At 46.6% G+C, this 18,592-nt stretch overlaps 2 protein-coding genes across 2 annotated transcripts; one reads left to right on the top strand and one right to left on the bottom strand.

Annotated features, from left to right (window-relative positions):
• Positions 1-11,985: 11,985 nt before the first annotated feature.
• Positions 11,986-15,089, bottom strand: LOC142776820 (condensin complex subunit 2-like). Its single transcript, XM_075881171.1, has 3 exons — positions 14,792-15,089; positions 12,348-12,432; positions 11,986-12,285 (listed from the first exon to the last, which is right to left on the bottom strand). The coding sequence occupies exons 1-3, from the start codon at positions 15,034-15,036 to the stop codon at positions 12,187-12,189; spliced, it is 429 nt and encodes a 142-aa protein (XP_075737286.1). The 5' UTR covers positions 15,037-15,089; the 3' UTR covers positions 11,986-12,186.
• A 565-nt stretch (positions 15,090-15,654) lies between these two features.
• Positions 15,655-17,402, top strand: LOC142776819 (uncharacterized). Its single transcript, XM_075881170.1, has 3 exons — positions 15,655-15,904; positions 16,726-16,868; positions 17,026-17,402. The coding sequence occupies exons 1-3, from the start codon at positions 15,718-15,720 to the stop codon at positions 17,170-17,172; spliced, it is 477 nt and encodes a 158-aa protein (XP_075737285.1). The 5' UTR covers positions 15,655-15,717; the 3' UTR covers positions 17,173-17,402.
• The last annotated feature ends 1,190 nt before the right edge of the window (positions 17,403-18,592 follow it).

Below are 18,592 nucleotides of genomic sequence, written 5' to 3'. Positions count from 1 at the left end.
AACCTGAAAACATCCACTTATCGAAGGCTGCCCTACGTGTATCCTTCGAATCTGTTACTCTGGCCCCCCGCAGCAGCCTCTTTATCAACGTTGAATGTGACCAAGACGTCTCCGATGCTCTAATTGCGGAAGAAAATTTGTCCCTACTATTTGCACAACAAATATGCGTTGCCCGGGGTATTGTTCAGCCCAGAAGGAAGCAGGCTTGCCTACTGCCCACGAATTTCAGCGAGTAGTATCGTCATCTTACGAAACACATTACGATCGCATACCTTGAGGATATTGCCGACGTCCCTGGTCCTTCAACAATATCTGCCCTTTCGTCGCGCGACCATTCTGCCATGACATTCGCAAGCACCCTCGATGTAAACCAGGGTCTAACGTCCGCACCACGAGAACGCCTTCTAAAGCTACTCGACTCATTTCGGGACTGCTTCGCTACGACTTCGAAAGTGAACCAAACACCACTTGCTAAGCATCGTATCATCACCGAGCCTACCGAGAGACCCATTCGACAGCACGCCTACAGAGTCTCGCAAAAAGAACAAGACGCTACTATCGCTACGCCGTTCCAACACGGCGCTCTCCGTTTCGCACTCGGCATCGCGTCGAGCTTGCTGAAAAACTCACTCGAATTTCAAGCGTGAATGGTTGCTCGAGTTGTCTGCTTGTTTGAAGACGACGAGAACGAATATTGGCGCCTAAGAACGTGCTCCACGTGCTGTTACTTGCAAGCTTCGCTGTTGTTTACTTCGCCTGCGCGTCGTCGGTACAAGAAGAGGAGCCGCACTGCGTGTCCCTTCGAGGTGCTCTGAAAGAAGCTGACGTTGAGCCATAGTCTACTTTCGCGTTTTCACCGAGCCAGTGGCTTGCACGGGGACGCGTTCTGTGGCGTCTGCCTCTTCTTTATCGGTGGACGCAGCCTGTGCAGCGCTTGTGAACCAGGAGGACGCATCTCTCGTCACACTCTGCCTTCGATGCCCGCGTCTTTCGGCCGATGACACCGACGGCCAGTGGCGGCGTTGCCATGTCAGTCACCCTGAAGCGGAAGCGGCCGCAGAAGCAGCCGCAGGAAATGAAGAAGCCGACTTACAGCCGCGGCCTGAAGGCCTACTTTAGATGGCACTCCCTGGACATGCGAGCCCCTTGCACCGATGCCAACTCGCCCACTTCCATGCGACAGCTTTGCTGGCTGGTTCGAAACATCAACGTGTGGAATAGTTTCCTCGAGAACATCGGTCTGGAGCTGCGCGAGAACCGCCCGGGGCGCCTTTCCCTCTACACATTCGCGCGTTGCGACCCGAGCATGAACGACTACGGCTCCGTGTGACGTTGCTTGCCGAGCTTCTCGCAACCCACCGTTGTATCTACTTCGTGCACTTCGGCTACGTGGGCAAGCTGTTCAGCATGAAGATGAGCGTGATCCAGCACCTGACGCCCAACTCTTCCATCAAGCAGTTCCACGTTGACGGCCAGGCGATGGACAGCGACGAGATGTATACCTTTATCAGGGCAATGTGGCGGGCCAAGCCGCTCAGCGTGCAAATGTGCAACATGCCGTTGCGCCGCTGTGACCTATGTCGAGGTCACCTCGACTCTCCGCGAGTTGGCCCTAGTCGACACTGACTTCAAGGTGGCCGACACCATCCTGCTCTTCAAGGCGCTCGAAAAGAGCACGAGCGTCGAGTATCTACGGCTCGAAGTCAACACCGTTGGCATACAAGATGCCAAGCAGTTCGCAGCCCTGCTGCGAACTGCTTGGCACCCCGTATGCAGTTCGCAGCCCCGCTGTAGTGTGACCAACCTCTAAGGTTGGTCACACTACAGCGGGTCAAGCTGCAGGCCAACGGAGCTGTGGCCATAGCGGCCGCGCTAGCTGAGAACACCACGCTCGTTTCCCTTCGTATCGCCAGCAACTCCATCGGGCCCATGGGCGCCCGGGCTCTCGCCGAAACTCTCAAAACGAACTCGTCACTCTCGGTACTCGACCTGCGAGACGCCATCGGCACCAGTGGCGCTGTGGCCTTTGCGACCACCTTGAAGATGAACTGGAAACTTGAAGAGCTCCACGTTTGCGGGAATGTGATATCCGAGGAAGGCATCGTTGCCATCGCGGAGGCAGTCATGGACAACAAGTCGCTCAAGATTCGCTGTTCGCCAACAGATTCGGTGAGCAAGGTGTGGCCGCGTTGGGCAGGCTCATCGCCTGAAACCGGACTCTGGTGAGGTTGAACGCGACCCTCGAGTCCAGCTACGGCGCTCCGCGGAAGCACCTCGATGCATTCGCCGAAGCCCTCACGGCCAACACTGCCATCCGCGGTATTCAGCTTTTCGTGTGGGGCACGCCCGTCATGAAGCAGCTGTTGCACATGCTGCCGCTCACTCAGACTCTGCAGCATCTCTGTGTGTACACGTGTGGGCCCGAGATCGAGCAGTTGTGTGCCGCCCTAGCTCAGAACAAATCCACCCAGGAGGTCGAGATCAACTGCTACCTCAATCTGGACGACGGCACGGCGCTGGCTCACCTGTTCGAGACCACCACGACGATCTAGGCAGTGACTATCACCAAGAGGGTGAAGGACACCTGTCTCATCCGGCTTTTCAACAGCATCGCCAGGAACAGCAGCATCTGGTGGTTCAGCGTGCAAGGCGGCAGCCTGAGGTCGACTGCTTGCACGACCATCGCTGCCACCTTGAAGAGTAACAACACGCTTGCGTGCATCACGTTGGGACGGGCCACGGCAGAGGATTCGTGCCTGAAGTTAGTGAGTGCTGCTCTGGAGCGGAACTGCACGCTCCAGATGATGTGCATGAACTACTCGGCTACCAGTTTGCCAGCGTTGGAGATCAGGCAGCGACTACGGCGTAACATGGGCATGATGATGCAGGCCATCGAGTTTGCGCTGACCAGGAATGTCAGTAAGGCCTTGGCGGAGGCCTTCAAGATGTACAAGGACACCTCATTTTTTCTCCATGAGCTGGCCAAGTCGAACGGCAACCAGGGTAGGCCTGCTGCCTCGGCGCTAAACAAGGAGGGGGAAGGGTTTATCGAAGAAAACTACTTCCAAATAACGGGAGTCGTCAAGAGAGACATCGTGTGCATCAGGAGGACGAGGAAGAAAAAGAATACCATTATGTACGAACCTGAACAACTACTGCTTGCGGGAAGTGTTGTCCTACCTTCGGGTTTCCGATGTGCAGCGTTGAGCTGCAGTATAAGTCTCGGTTTTTTTTTCTTCGAAAGGGAAGGGGTGGGGGGTTGTTAAAGTTAACTTAACCTTTTTTGTGTTTGTTGTCTTGTTCTGCAAATGGACGACTGTTTTCCCTTTTTGATTGATTGATTTGTGGGGTTTAACGTCCCAAAACCACTATTTGATTATGAGAGACGCCGTAGTGGAGGGCTCCGGAAATTTCGACCACCTGTGGTTTTTAACGTGCGCCCAAATCTGAGCACACGGGCCTACAACATTTCCGCCTCCATCGGAAATGCAGCCGCCGCAACCGGGAATCGAACCCGCGACCTGCGGGTCAGCAGCCGAGTACCTTAGCCACTAGACCACCGCGGCGGGGCTGTTTTCCCTTTTTGTGGTGCCTTTGTATAAAACATCTTCGAGTATTTATCACTCTATATTACAAGTCTGATCATTACAAATAGGCATTACATTTACTGAATTTCGCCGTGGTACGAAGCTCTGCATTGTTTGAGTTCGCACGAAAGCTGATAAGCAAAGCTTTGTGCTGACGGTAATACAGTAAAAGCTCGTTAATTCGGATTTCACAGGACTGGAAAAAACTGTCCGAATTAACCGAATGCCAAATTAATGAATGAACAGGGAAAACAACATTAAAAATCAAGCTGCAGAATCATACCTTTATTTGTTGAAGTATTTTGTAATTGTCTGCGTTTTCGCGCAGATTCCGGTTGACATCACAATTTTTCTTAACTGTTCCAAATGGCCAACAGCACGCAAGCTGTCAGGAGTGTTCAGGCAAGCGTCCTCTAATATTAACAGCGCCTCCGAGACTTCCCGTGAGGTGCAATGAGGTCGCGGCTGTATCTCCTCGCATGATTCTTCGTCGGAATCGTGGTCTTCATGGGCGCACGTGACATCATTATTAATCTATTGATCGGTCAGGAGACCACTCGTGGCAACACCATGATCAATCGCGATGTAGTCCTCAAAGGTCACATCTGTGGGCAGGACAGCATCGAAAGTCGGGCAGTCATCGTCGGTGGACTCGGCTGACACCTCCTCGATGCCATCGTCAGCTACTGCTGCATGCTCGGGCCTCACAAAACCGCTGTGCCGAAAACAGTTGGCGATGACTTGCGGCGGAGTGTTTTTCCCCACGTGGGTTATGATGTGCACTGCGCCGAGTAAGCCCACTTGATACAACTTTCCAGCTTCTGACCATAGGATCATTTGCTCTAGCAGGTGCTTCCGGTACTTCGACTTCACGTAGTGAATGATACCCTGGTCCATCGGCTGAAGAGCAGACGTAGTGTTGGGCGGCAAAAAACTACTTTGATGCTCTTCAGTTCGACTGTACAGTTATGGGCACTGCAGTTGTCAACAACCATAATTATCTTGCGGTCCTTCGACGTGAAGTGCCGGTCCAACTGCTGCAGCCAGCCGCGAAAAATATCCGATGTCATCCATGCCTTCCTGTTCGCTGTGTACTCGACAGGAAGGCTTTTGACGTTCTTAAAACAACGTGGCTTAAGCGCCTTCCCGACGAGAAGTAGTGGCAAGCGATTCCTGCCAGTCCAATTGGCGGCAAGAAGCACAGTTATCCTTTGCTTGCACTTCTTGCCACCAATGCACGCGTCCCCTTTGAAAGTCACCGTCATGTCGGGCACATCTCTGAAAAATAGAGCAGTTTCATCTGCATTGAATACGTCACGTAGTTCATATGCGGCGATGTGCTCCAGCAGCTTCACATTTCTCCACTCAGTGGTCACGCTTTCGTCAACACTGGCCTTTTCGCCGCACACACTCCTGAAGACAAGTTCGTGTCTCTCGAAACCTCGCAAACCACCCTTCTGACGCTTTGAACGATTCAATGTTCATCATTGCAGCGTACTTCTCACCTTGCGCCATGATGAGAGGCCCGCTCAAAGGCAGATGCGCGTTGCGACAGTCAGTAATCCACCGGAGGAAAGCTTCTTCGAGCTGGGGATGAGCTGCGGTTCGCAACCACTTTCTAGAGGCATGAAACTTCTCGCTATCGAAGGCTTGTCGAATCTGTTGTTCATTTTTCACGTACGTTCCCAACGTGCTCCGCTTCACGTTGTACTTGGTCATAACCTGCTGTCGCGATCCGCCGTTTTTCAGTGCTTCCAAAATTTCCACTTTAGTCGCCAAGTTCTTCGCGTCGTAGTTCTGCCGCTTTTTAGGCGTTACCATCACTGTAGCGCACGATGGTGGTGGCATGCAAATACGGTCACAATGGAAGAAAAAGAGAACTCCGCAAGAAGAGATGGTTCCGACACGACAACACAAAGGAAAATGGCGTCGGAGGCACTGAGTGGAGAAGAAAGAAGACACCGACGTTCGGTGACGCTGCCATCGCCCCCACTAGTTGATGATGATGGTGATGCCACTCAGGTTTTGGTTTCACTCCAGTGGTGCCATCACTGCTTTATCACACTTTTGTGGAGCAGCAGCCGTCAGCATTTGTCGGAATTAAGCGGTGCGGAGCCGAATTCCGACGAAATAACGAAGGTTTGGTCCCATAGATTAACATGCACTTTGGCCGGGACCAATAGAGCCGTCCAAATTATCCGAATTTTCGAATTAACGGGTGTCGAATTAACGAGCTTTTACTGTATACGCCAACAGGTCCATCAGATGCTCAAGGACGATGTCATCCAGCCATCGACCAGTCCCTGGACGTCCCCTGTTGTGTTAGTAAAGAAAAAAGATGGTACCCTGCAATTTTGCGTCGACTACCGAAAGTTAAATAAGATCACGAACAAATACGTGCATCCTTTACCGCGAATAGATTATTCGCTGGACCGCATTCGCAACGCTCGTTACTTTTCTTCCATAGATCTACGCAGCGGCTATTGGCAAATTTCTGTTGATGAGCGCGACCCCGAAAAGACCCCCTTCATTACTCCTGACGGACTCTACGAGTTCAAGGTCCTTCCCTTCGGCTTATGCTTGGCGCCAGCTACTTTTCAAAGAATGGTGGACACGGTTCTTTCTGGGCTAAAATGGCAATCGTGTCTTGTCTACCTTGACGATGTGGTAGTCTTCTCGGACACGTTTGAGCAGCTCGCCCAACGCTTACAGACAGTTCTTCAGGCAATTCGAACAGCTGGACTTTCTCTCAAACAGGAAAAATGCCACTTTGCTTTCGAGGAATTGAAGTTTCTTGGTCACGTTGTCAGCCCCGCCGGTATACACCCAGACACTGAGAAAACAAAAGCAGTTGCCGCATTTCCTGTCCCAACGAACAAACGCGATCTTCGACGATTTCTGGGACTGTGCGCATATTACAGACGCTTCGTCAAAGGATTTTCTAAAATTTCTGAACCACTAAATGAACTTACAAAAGACTGCGTACCATTTGTTTGGGGTGAGGATCAGCATCACGCTTTTGACACGCTACGAAACCATCTCCAAGCCCCACCTGTACTCGGTCACTTTGACGACAACGGTGCCACAGAGCTACACACGGATGCCAGCAACGTCGGCCTTGGAGCTGTATTGGTTCAATGGCAAAATGGCGCAGAACGCGTGATTGCCTATGCAAGTCGAACACTATCATCTGCAGAGAAAAACTACTCTGCAACAGAAAAAGAATGCTTGGCTGTTTTTTGGGCTATAACAAAGTTTCAGCTTTATTTGTACGGTCGACCATTCAGGGTAGTCAGCGACCACCATTCTTTATGCTGGCTCGCCAACCTCAAAGATCCTTCCGGTCGTCTAGCACAGTGGAGCCTTCGGCTGCAAGAATTCAACGTTACAGTCATTCACCAGTCAGGACGCAAACACACCGATGCTGACTGTCTCTCACGTGCATCAAGTGGAAGTACGGACGCGGACGTTGAAGAGGACGATACATTCCTTACCCCAGTATCAGCAACCCACTTGGCTCAACAACAACGCGACGACGTGGAGCTAAGCCCGCTTATTGACTACCTCGAAGGCCGAAAAAGCAATATTCCTCGAAAGTTCGCACGTTCGCTGGCCTCGTTCTGCATCGGGGATGGAGTCCTCTATAAGAAAAACTTCGACCATACCCAGGCTACTTATTTACTGGTTGTGCCGACCTCACTTCGGGACAATATGCCCAAAGCTACCGCAGCCGAAATCGCCCAGTTTTTCGTTACCAGCATTTTAATTCGTCACGCAGCGCCAACTGTGATAATAACTGATCTTGGGACAGCTTTCACCGCAGAGGTGCTTCAAGAAGTGCTGAGCCTAAGTGGTACAGAACATCGGAAAACCACGGGTTATCACCCCCAAACAAACGGACTCACTGAACGGTTGAACAAGACCATTGCAGATATGCTGTCTTTGTATGTGGCCGTTGATCACAAGAACTGGGATCAACGGCCACATACATTGAACTGTGACGATATACAAGAACTTGGAACTGGGATGATATACTCTGGGATAATCACAAGAACTGGGATGATATACTCCCTTACGTAACTTTCGCTTACAATACAGCAGTCCAAGAGAGTACAGGTTTCACCCCATCCCGCTTAGTTCATGGTCGAGAGGTCACTACGATGCTCGATGCAATGCTCCTTCCCAACAACTTGGGCATGTTCAACGCGGACGCTGCCTTGTTCGCTCAACGTGCCGAGGAGGCCCGTCAACTCGCCCGATGCCGTATTCAGGCTCGCCAAACTTCCGATGCACCCCGCTACAACCTTACACACCGAGAGGTTACCTTCCAACCAGGCGATGAAGTTTGTGTGTGGACCCCCATTCGACAGAGTGGTCACTCTGAAAAGTTGCTGCGGCGCTACTTCGGCCCGTACAAAGTTCCACGCCGACTCAGTGACGTTACATACGAAGTTCTCCCTGAGGGCACCTCAAGGCGTTCCCGTCTGTTTCCACCAAGTGACGTGGTGCATGTGTCAAGGCTCAAGCCATCTTTCTCGCGTTAGCAATCGAATGTTGACTGACTTACCATGCAATGACTACTTTTTGTCACTTTTGATTCTTTTTGATTGTCTTGTGTCCTAACTCTTTTCTTTATTGAGTACTTCCATGATACCACCCATTATTTTTTCCTTACGACTCAGTTGTTAGATTCCATGGTAGCCGCTTTTTTTTCTCATTTTTTTTTCAACACTTCATCACCAGCATCAAGATGATGCTTTTGTCACAGGTAATGGCACAGGTAATGGGTATGAGCCATAACTGTAGCGAGAAATTGCTTGAAAGTAGAGAAAGAAGAGGACTTTGCTTCCTGGTCTGGGAGAAAGCAAGACGTCGATTCGTGGCTGTCTGTTATTTCGTTTTTGGCAATATATTGCAACGCCAACCTATGTGGAGTAAAGTGGCTCATGGAAAGAGGCGACACTAGATGAAATAGCAAAGTTCCTTGAACATCTCGTTTATAGAGGGATTATTCGCGTCAACGGTATCCATTTATGTTAGAATACCTAGAGACTATTATGCAGGACAATGAAAGTTTATTGAGAACAGAGTACGAGTACACTTGTTTCTCACAAAAAAAACGTGCAATGCTTCACTGCATAGCCTGAGCAATAAAGCAGCACCTCAGTTCTGATTTTCTTTGGCCATGTGAAAAAAAGCATTTTGTAGGTCATTAATTTTATATTGTTTCTGGGTCATTATTCTACAAAATGTATATTCTGAATTTCCTTTGTTTTGAATATTTTTGCATATATAGTGCTTTTTATTTTACTGTTTACCAGCTGGTGACGAAAATTTTCACACTTTTTACATTTCATCCATTCTAAAATATTTTTGTTGCTCTACAACTTATATTTTTGGAAAGGGCATTTCATTCTGCAAAGTTTGGTATGCTGAAATGCGTGCTGGAGTACTTTTTTAACTTGCAAAAGTTATCTCCTCAAGACATATGAAAAACAATCATTCTCGTGCGGTAACGAAAGAGTTAAACTCGAATTAGGTTCAATTCGCTTTTAAAAAGCAAAATGTAGCTACTAAAAAGAGCTCATTGTCTAGAGTCCCCTAAAAATTGTCACCTGGCTGCTTTCCATTGCATTTCTCATGTGGCATTCACTAAAGCCACACGCTCAAAATAGCCATTATTTCCAAGTTCCAAGGAATATATCTTTTAAAACATATCTTTTCTGCACAGATGATTTTTCACTTATACCTTGAAAAAGTTTTTTTTTTTTTCAAGGTCAGTTCTCAGGGCAATTTCTTGGGTTTGGGCATCACGTTTTTCGTACTTCTACTAGCCCACTCAGGATGAAATTTCGACCACATATTCCTCAACTTATGTAGTGTGCAAGTATCTCCTTTAAAACTTCATATAGTCAGTATGATTATTATGAACTTAAACTGTCAAACAGTAAGCAATGAGTATGGACAGAAGATCCCAATAATTCTCACAGTATAATATTTCTTGATTATCTAAATGTCTTATATGCACTTTCTTGATAGTCACTTCCATCCTACAATTAGTGTGGAGTAATATGAGCCATTAATGGCTCGGAAATAAAAATTTTAGTGGCATAAAAAGCTTGTCGAAAACGAACTGTACTTTACACACGGTCACGGCACAAAACGAAAAATGTGAAACTTACTATAAAACTGATTACATATTTGAAATCAGCTAAAAGCCAATTTAAAAAGTAAAAGTTTGATTTCTCTAGGCTATGAATTAACATGTTCTTTTCTTTTTTTCAGAACTGCATCTCCCATTAAATTTTCTAAGCTGTCATTTCCTTTTCCCACACATACACGACTTACTTTAAAGTACCTTTGCAGGGAATCATGTTTGATTGTAATGTAAAACATTTTGATAAACTAAACTGCACTACTGAAAGCATAAGTGGCGCTAAAGAGCCACAGCTGCACCCTCTTCAGTGATATAGCCAGAAATTTTTATCAGGAATTGTGGAAACACTGTTGAAAGGGGAGCTGTGGGTGTGAAGGCTAGTTTTAGTTTAATGCTAAATATTAAACAATCTCGAAAAAGGAGACTACTGAAGTCATACAGGCAGCTTTAATGAGACAATTAACAGACCTTACTGTAATAGGATCCCACCGATACATATCTTAGTACCTCAGTACGCAACTACTGAAGGTGTCACCAAGCTTTACTCAAATGTTCCCAAACATCCAAACTACTATTCAAGACAGCTCATCTGTATGAGTGAATAGTACACTAGCATTAAGGCTAACCCCCGTATTCTAGGACCTCCATTCACTCAAAACTTCGCCTTCACTTGAGAAAGCCGATGGGGACGCCATCTCTAGGTACGGCAAGTCACTGCATATTAGCGATAGTCTGTTGCAATTCTTGAGTAGCGCAGCGTCATTTTCAGCCGAGTGGTGGCACAGTGCTCAACTCTGTCAAGTGAAGGGTGAAAGTCGAGTCGAGGAGCGGTTGTGAATACGGGGGTAAGTTGCACAACTGTTGAAGGGACTGTCTACCATCATTTATGGTGTTTGCTTTGTATCACAATAAAAAGCATACCGTCTGAAACATACAACCTTGCAGCCGTTTCTCTCAAAAGTGAGCAGAAATTTTCATAAAGAATTTTGCTATTTGCGTTCTGTCATCTTCCATTGGTGTAAAGAAGCCCACAACATGAGTTGGTAAAAGCAATGACTGTAGTGCCGGCGAAAGCTGTAATTGCATGCAGTTTTTGCAGGCTTCAAGTTTTTTTAATAATAAAGCAAATACCATAGTGCTCATATAAAACATGCAAATTGTCAAAAAGTATTATTATACGAGTCTCTCCGGCTTCAGCCTGAAAAACAACCATATTCGAACGGATAAGTGGGTCAGTTCCAGCAATAATGGTACGTCAAATGTGCCACTATAACGAATATGAGACTTTCTAAAACGTGCTTCGCAGAACAGAAACGCCTTACCCTCTTTCCATTATGTTTAGGTGTTCTGCGTTGCATATGTGATATGAGAGCCAGCATGGACATCTTGAGTGGAAGGTGATGGCAAATCTTGGATGTATAATTTCGGTGAATACCGGTGTGCATTTTATGCATAAGGACTTGTGCAACATTACACTAAATTAGGGCTGACTCTCTATGAAGACTTGGGAAAAAAAACAAAGCCCTCTCTGGCACAACACAAAGCTGCCTCAAACTTGTAAAATACAATTTCATCGTATACATATTTGTTTTTTAGCAAAATAAGTCTACCTGTGAGGATTTCTTGTCCTGCCAGATTGAACCAAATCGCTGTTGGGCGACTATGACGGCTATTCTTATAAGAATTTTCAACATCAAGTTATTAATATAATTTTTCTAATGAGACAAAAGCATGCTCGTTTTATGTGAAAAATGATCTTGTCATTTTCACCACAATGAGAAAAAATTATCCGAGTGACAGTCCCTTTATGGAGAAGTTGAGAATCTCAGTTAGGCCATAGGCACTTCGTACAGTGTCATCTCCATACACATGCTGTCGGCTGCAAAAGTTTGCAGGATCTGTGGTACGTGGCGTCGTAACGAAAGACTGAATTCTTGCACCACCTATAGGCACACAATGTCACATTGAGGCAATCGGGCGTTGCCTCCGCGCTTAGCCTCATCAAAGTGCCGTTGCCAGATCTGATGGGGGAGGCCATGGCTTGGCAGCCTCAACACCACACCGTCTGACATAAGATATGGTGTAGAAATGCTGTTTTTCATGGCTCCACCACACACTGCAAATCCCCCCAAACTTTTGCACCCGACAATTCAACCAGTACACAAAAAATTGAATTGGTGTTATCTGATAATTAGTAAACTAGAACTCACCTTTTATAAGCTCACGCTTTCTGAGCCTCGATGAAATTATAAGTTCGCGAGCGATTTCTAGTGCTTCAGAGTGCATATGATCCACACGGCAAGCATAGTTTTGGCACTTGCATCTAGAATACAGCTGGCAGCCTGTTTACATAAATTAAATATATTGGCTTCTCACATACCACTGTCACATGAAATCCCAAAGCAATCTTACAATATAAATGGTTGCAGACATATATCAAGACTATTTAACCTGAAGGTTTGTAGATCCATCTTCAGCTTGCAACACTTTTCCAATGTTGTCAATTAAATGCAAAGTAAATGCATTTTTTACATTGATTTTCTGAAAAACAAAACGGCTCAATTAGCACAAATATTCACCTTTAAGTTTGAAAAAGACCTCACGTTTTCGTTCGCCAGGCGGATACAGTTGGTGCAATGCTCGGCAAGCTCGACATCTGTGAATGTCCGAGGCACCAGTTCAACAGACCTGCGTCAGTTAAATGCACCAGCATAATCGCGCAACTTTCACTTACAACAAATGTACGTAAATTTGGTTTTCAGAAAAAATGTTTCTGGAATAAATATCCCTAAAGAACACACCCCCTGAATAAACCTGCCAGAAATAAATGCCCCTTTAGCTATGTGAGAAAAAACATCCCCTGGACAAGGGTCTTCGAAAACTGTGCCTTCCAGTTGCAAATTCTTCATTTCTCATTAAAAAAGAAAGAATCCATGCCCATATTGCAGTTTGCTGAAGTTTAACGTGCAAGAAATATATATCTATCATTTCCACAGTGTAAGAGAAGAGACTACAGAAGGGGCTGGCTCAAAAATGACAAACCAGCATGCCCAACTTTCAGTTTCATCTACGCAAGTTTCATGTCCGAGAATATATCACATACAATGTGCACATCAGATACAGTGTTATTTACCTATTACACGAGCCTGAAACAACATAAAGGGAATGGTAGTTTAATAGCCATGCATTTCATTCTGAAGCAGCAGTTTGGTCACACCAGCACTCTAAAAGTAAGCGTACGGTTTGAACAGCTAATTAGATACTTGCCCTGGTAGTGACTTAAATGACACAGATTTTATCTGTAGAATGGAGACAATGAAATCAACCAAAGAAGGCACAAAGCTGTGCCTTGATGGTTATATATACACAATACAAAATGACGTTGCCTCAGGCTGACATTCTGTTTAACGTAATGAGTGCAAAAGTACTTTAATAATGCACAAATAAAAAACAACTACCACCTAACGGCGCATTCACACTTGAGGGACACGACAACGATTTCGATCTGCGGGCTGTCTTTAAGACTGTCTTTTCTCTTGTCGTTGGCCTATGTACACTGCAAAGACACAAACAGTTCACTGGTGGTCTCTCGAAGACCCTGCCGCGCCTTGTCGTGCTCACAGTATTTCGTTGGCCAATTCTGTAGTCACATTGAAACACACACAGCGACACCAACTAAACTTGCACCCCTGCACCTCATTTTCAGGAATGCTCCCTGCTCTGCCATTGTCCCTCTCTGGCAACGAGACGCAGCCCCCACCTTAATCCATGGTAACGGAGAAAGAGGGTGGTGCACACAATAGGGAAACGAAGAAAAGACTTCCATTCATCGACATAGTATGACCATGGGGTCTAGCGACTTCGTTGGCGGGCCACTCATAAGCCGATGGTTTCCATCTGCCTCGTGTTTTCGTCTGGGTGATGTCAGTGTTTCTCTCTCTAGTGTAAACGTGCCTTAAGTGTTCGCCGCAAACACTGTAATGCTGAAATTAATGTCCCAAAAATGAAGCGGAAAATAATAGAGACTGCCCTTGTCTCGAGAGCAAAACCAGCCACCATTGTCCCAGATGTCCTCATAAACTTTATAAATGAAGAAAAATGCCACATAAGCAGCGAGCACACAAATACTGCATTCACCAGCAGCAGAGCAAATTGTTCGCACCGAATGCTGTCCATCTCAGGGTCCTTGATATTCCGGAACCTTGGACTATGATTGCAGGCGACTGTCCAGAGCACTTCCTGTGAAACGATACTGGCCAAAAGACTGAAAATGGACTACATCCATTTGCCAGCACAAATTATTTGAAGTTCTTAGCAGGGGGCAGCACCTGTTTTATGGGCGGAAACTTCGAGTGCGCTTCCAAGAGGATTTGACAGCTATACTTTGTTCTTGGACTGCTAGGCCACATCGTATTTTCCCCAAATTGAATGCTGTAAAAGCAGTCTTTGGAAAAGACATCACTTTAAGCATGTGCTTTTTCTATCTATGCCGAAGCACCTGGCGAGAAATTCAAGATCTCGGGTTGATCACTCTACAGGCAAGATCACAAGTTAAGAGCTTCCAAGGCAATGCTGGACGTCTTCTCTTCCCTGCCCCTTGGTGTACAACATAGAATGGCCGCATTGAAAGGTTTAATGCCAGAAGCTGGAAGAGAAGTACGAGACCATTTTGACGGTACATACGTTTTGGGTATGTACTGGCGGGTAATTAAGCTGAGAGAGCAGTATGTGGTGCACATCTCTCACCAAGTGAAACGTCTACTCGGCCACTCTTGATGGAGGACACAGAAACAATCATGCGGAGGCTTGGAACTGAAAGTTGGGGCGAAAAGCATCGTGAAAAGTTCGACAACAGAAAACCACAATGCTTCTCTTTCAACATCGTACACAGCAACAGATGACGAGCCCCCAACAAACCGCGCTGCAGCACGCGAACTGCTGTAGGTACCCATAGAACACCTATACACTACTTTTGGGTACCCAGGTAGGTATCCAGGCATGGCGGGAGAGGCCGACAACAGCGAAAGTCACATCACATGAACATTACCTATTTCCAGGCGTTCCAGGCGATTCAGTATGCAGAGAATGAAGTTCTTGCATAAGCTCCTGCTGTCTCGAGTGTTTCTCAGCACCATCGTCGCTGAGCACCTGGAACGCCGAATCCTGAAGACTAGCACGTGCTTGCTCCCGCGTTGGAGTCAAAAATTCCGCTGCATCCGTTTCCCGCGGTGGAGTCGCAAAGTCCGTTTCGTCCAGTTTCCACTTTGGAGTCGAACATCCCGTTTGATCCATTTTCGAGAAGAAGAAAAGGCAGGGACACTCGTCTCTCGCGGCCCACGGTGAACGCTTCAGTGTCACCTGCAAAGCCAAAGTTCTTTCAACTACTAAGACATGCAAGAGACGGAACAATCGTATACAACCTATTCTCGTAAGCAGACGTCCGCACGTAAAGTGTCACAAAGCAACGAAACACACAAAGGAACAAAACGAACGAAGTTCACTATCTATTTAAGCGACTCAAACTAACGAACGGAGCGTTAGGAAAATTCCAACACACAAACTCGCACGTGCCCGCCACTAGGCAACAACTTTGCCGCCTTTCTTGTTACGCCCTCTGCCCAGTGTCAAAACTTCGGTTCATGCCTATTGCCGCTAGGGAAGTTAGCTACGAGTATTGTGGCGTAGTGAACATTCCAACTCTATGGTCAGAGGAACGCCTCCTCTAAACAATGCCCGGGGAATGGCTCGTGCTCCCAGCGGGGGTGCGACTGTTCTCACAACAAATTCGTGCAGGGCGGGGCCTCGCCGCGATGACGTAGCCACCATTTTCTCTTTTTTTTCTCTCTGTCTCTCTCTCTCTCTCCGTTTGACGGCGCGGTACGCGGTCGACACGGTCGCTGTGGTGGCGTGCACTCCACGTGAGCGAGAAGCGTGCACAGTCTTGTTAAGTGGCCGGAAAATCGGAACGCAACGATGAGCGAGCCTCCTGACCGACAGAAGGTGATCGAAAAGTACCTCCAAGGATTACGTCATGACGACGGCTACTCTCATGGCTACCTGAAGTCAGACAAAGAGCTAAAGCTTTTTGAGAGGTCCCTGGCTGCCGTCAACGAGAGGTATGCTGTGCGGACATCAAGAGACCTGAGCAAGTCGTCTAAATGTGAGGATGTCTCGATTGCTTCTTAATGTATTGATCTGCGCGTAGATCTAGCATTGAAACACGCAGTAGTAATTTAAACCAGCTAAGGACACGGCAGGACAGGCTTCTTCTCAGTTGCGGTTATTGGTTTTCGCCTTTTTGAAGTTAGGGTTAGGTATCATTGTTTTCGTTACCGGTTCACAGTTCCCCTGGAACCAATTCATTTCGGTGTTAGTGAAGTATTGTTCGGATTACCGGGACATGACCCGATCTTCAGAGATTCTATAAACGTTATTGGAGCTGTAATTGGCGCCTTGTCTGTGTCTGCGTGTTTCTTTGGTCCCCGTTGCTTAGCGCCCCAAATTATTCAGTTGTAACTGAACTGTATTTTTTCGGTTTTAGTCTTGATTAGCACCGCGCTAGCGAGCTAATTGTGACACGGCCGTGCGTGCCATCCGTGGTCCTCCAGGAAGTGTGAATTAGACGTCTAGAGCAAGGCGAGCCTGATGTTGAACGCTGTATATGAGAAGCTGAAGGGTCAGGGTCGAGATTTTTTGCCCAATTATATTAAAATCCCAAGGCCCAACCAAACTATAACGTGTTGGTGCTGCTTGTAAGTTGTAACTTAAAAACCGCATAAAAAGTCTGGGTAATTATTTATAATAGTAATGATAATTATATTTATTATTATGGTTGACGAAAGCCAGAATTTCTTGCCAGAGGCAGTGCATCTTAAAGTTTTTTGCTGCCATTAACAAAAACTAAAGCAAGATTTGATATTGCCCTCTGCCATGCATAAAACTAGGTGCCTTCATTAAATCATTTTTATTGTTTATTTTCAGCCAATGTCGTCTTCTCCATGATCCACTGCGAATCTCGAATCTCTCTGGACAATGTGCCGTTCCGAGTTGTCAAGGAAACCGTCAAAGTGTGCATATTTGGAACGGAGTACTACAAGAAAACTCAGGAGAAAAAAAAAGAACAGGTATGTTACATGGTGATGCACTTCCAAAAGTTTCAATCTCATGCACATATCCAGCAGTCTTCCAGTTCAAAGATTGTGTGTAGGCAGTGTAAAGAAGATTTACTTTAAGTTACTACAAGTTTACTCGAGAAATAAATATTGTTAACTTCATTTACAGAGTTCATGTACCACTGACTGGCAGAAGGAGGTGTACGAGCAGAAGCGGGTGAACCTCCAAGGCACAAAGAAGAAGGGGTGCGCAGCAACAATGAATTTGAAGTGGATTGAGTTATACCCAGATTTCCAGGTATGTAATGTGCAATGACAAGTAAAAAATAATTCCAGATTAATTTCTGGGGATTTTTATCATGTCATTTATGATTGTGCAATCCGACACAACACAGTTGGTTGAAGATCATTATGGTTTCAAGCAGCGCAACAAGATGAGGGCAAAGTCAAGATGAGACAGAAGACAGCGCTCTATATTTCCACCATTGCCAGTATGTATACACGTGGGAAATAGCAAGATAAACAGAGTGTGAAAGATAAAATGAGCACAACGCATACATTGATTGATATGTGGGGTTTAACGTCCCAAAACCACTCTATGATTATGAGAGACGCCGTAGTGGAGGGCTCCGGAAATTTCGACCACCTGGGGTTCTTTAACGTGCACCCAAATCTGAGCACACGGGAGCACAACGCATACAGTCTCAGCATCTAAGCCAAGACTGTATGTGTTTTGTGCTTTGCGTTCTTATTTTGCCATTTCCCACATGTATACATACTGGCAATAGTGGAACTACACTTCCAGCTATTAGTTCAGCGCTGTCTTATGTCTCATCTTGACTTCGCCCTCATCTTGTCGCACTGTTTGAAACCATAAAATATGATCTGTGTACTTAACAGTGCCTGCTTTCTAGGTGGATGTGCCCCAGCCATGCGGCCAGACAAGAGAGGGTCGTCTGAAAGCCGACAAGGCCAAGGAGCTGCAGGAGGCACTTGACGCAGAGCACCAGACTATGGCCAAAGAGACGCGGGTATATGTTAGGATTGCCGACTGCAGTTCCCATCAAAACCATGGTTTCAAGGACATGGAAGCTTTCAGCCAAAACATAGACAAGAGCGTTGCTGAGCGAATTCAGATGTTGGCAAAAGAAGGCATTACTTCTGTATCAGATGTGAAAAAGTGCCTTCACTATTATGTGCACGACATACTTTTTGCGAACAAGGAGAACCCTGATAGCAGCTGCAGGGCCTTTTTCCCAACACATCGTGACATCAGCAACCAGATCCAAGCTTAAGAAAGACTGCTTCAGCACAGTTGATCAAGAGAATGCTAGAATCCTAATTGAAAAGATCAGGGGTGAGCAACCCGAATCCTCCGTTGTCTATCGGTCGTATGCAGCACGCAGCTTCGTGGGTAGCAGCGACTTGGACAACGTGGAAGAGGGCGTTGCCAGCGAGTGTGAAGACACGTTGCTGTTTTTCTTCCAAACAAAATTCATGACGAGCATGCTTAAAAAGTACGGAGGCTCAGTCGTTTGCCTGGACGCAACGCACAAGACGAGTGACTATGCCCTACCACTTTTCTTGCTTGTCGTGAAAACACCATCGGGATACACACCAGCTGGTGTGTTTATCATACGGTTTGAGACGGCCCGCTGTATCGCTGAGGCTTTAGACATTTTCAAGCAGTGGTGTGACAACTGGTCCCCACAATACTGGATGGTGGATTATAGCAA

The sequence above is a fragment of the Rhipicephalus microplus genome, chromosome X (assembly GCF_043290135.1).
Source record: "Rhipicephalus microplus isolate Deutch F79 chromosome X, USDA_Rmic, whole genome shotgun sequence".
Classification (NCBI taxonomy): domain Eukaryota; kingdom Metazoa; phylum Arthropoda; class Arachnida; order Ixodida; family Ixodidae; genus Rhipicephalus; species Rhipicephalus microplus.
Note: the sequence above shows the minus strand (reverse complement) of the source record. Positions and strands in the feature narration are given on the sequence as shown.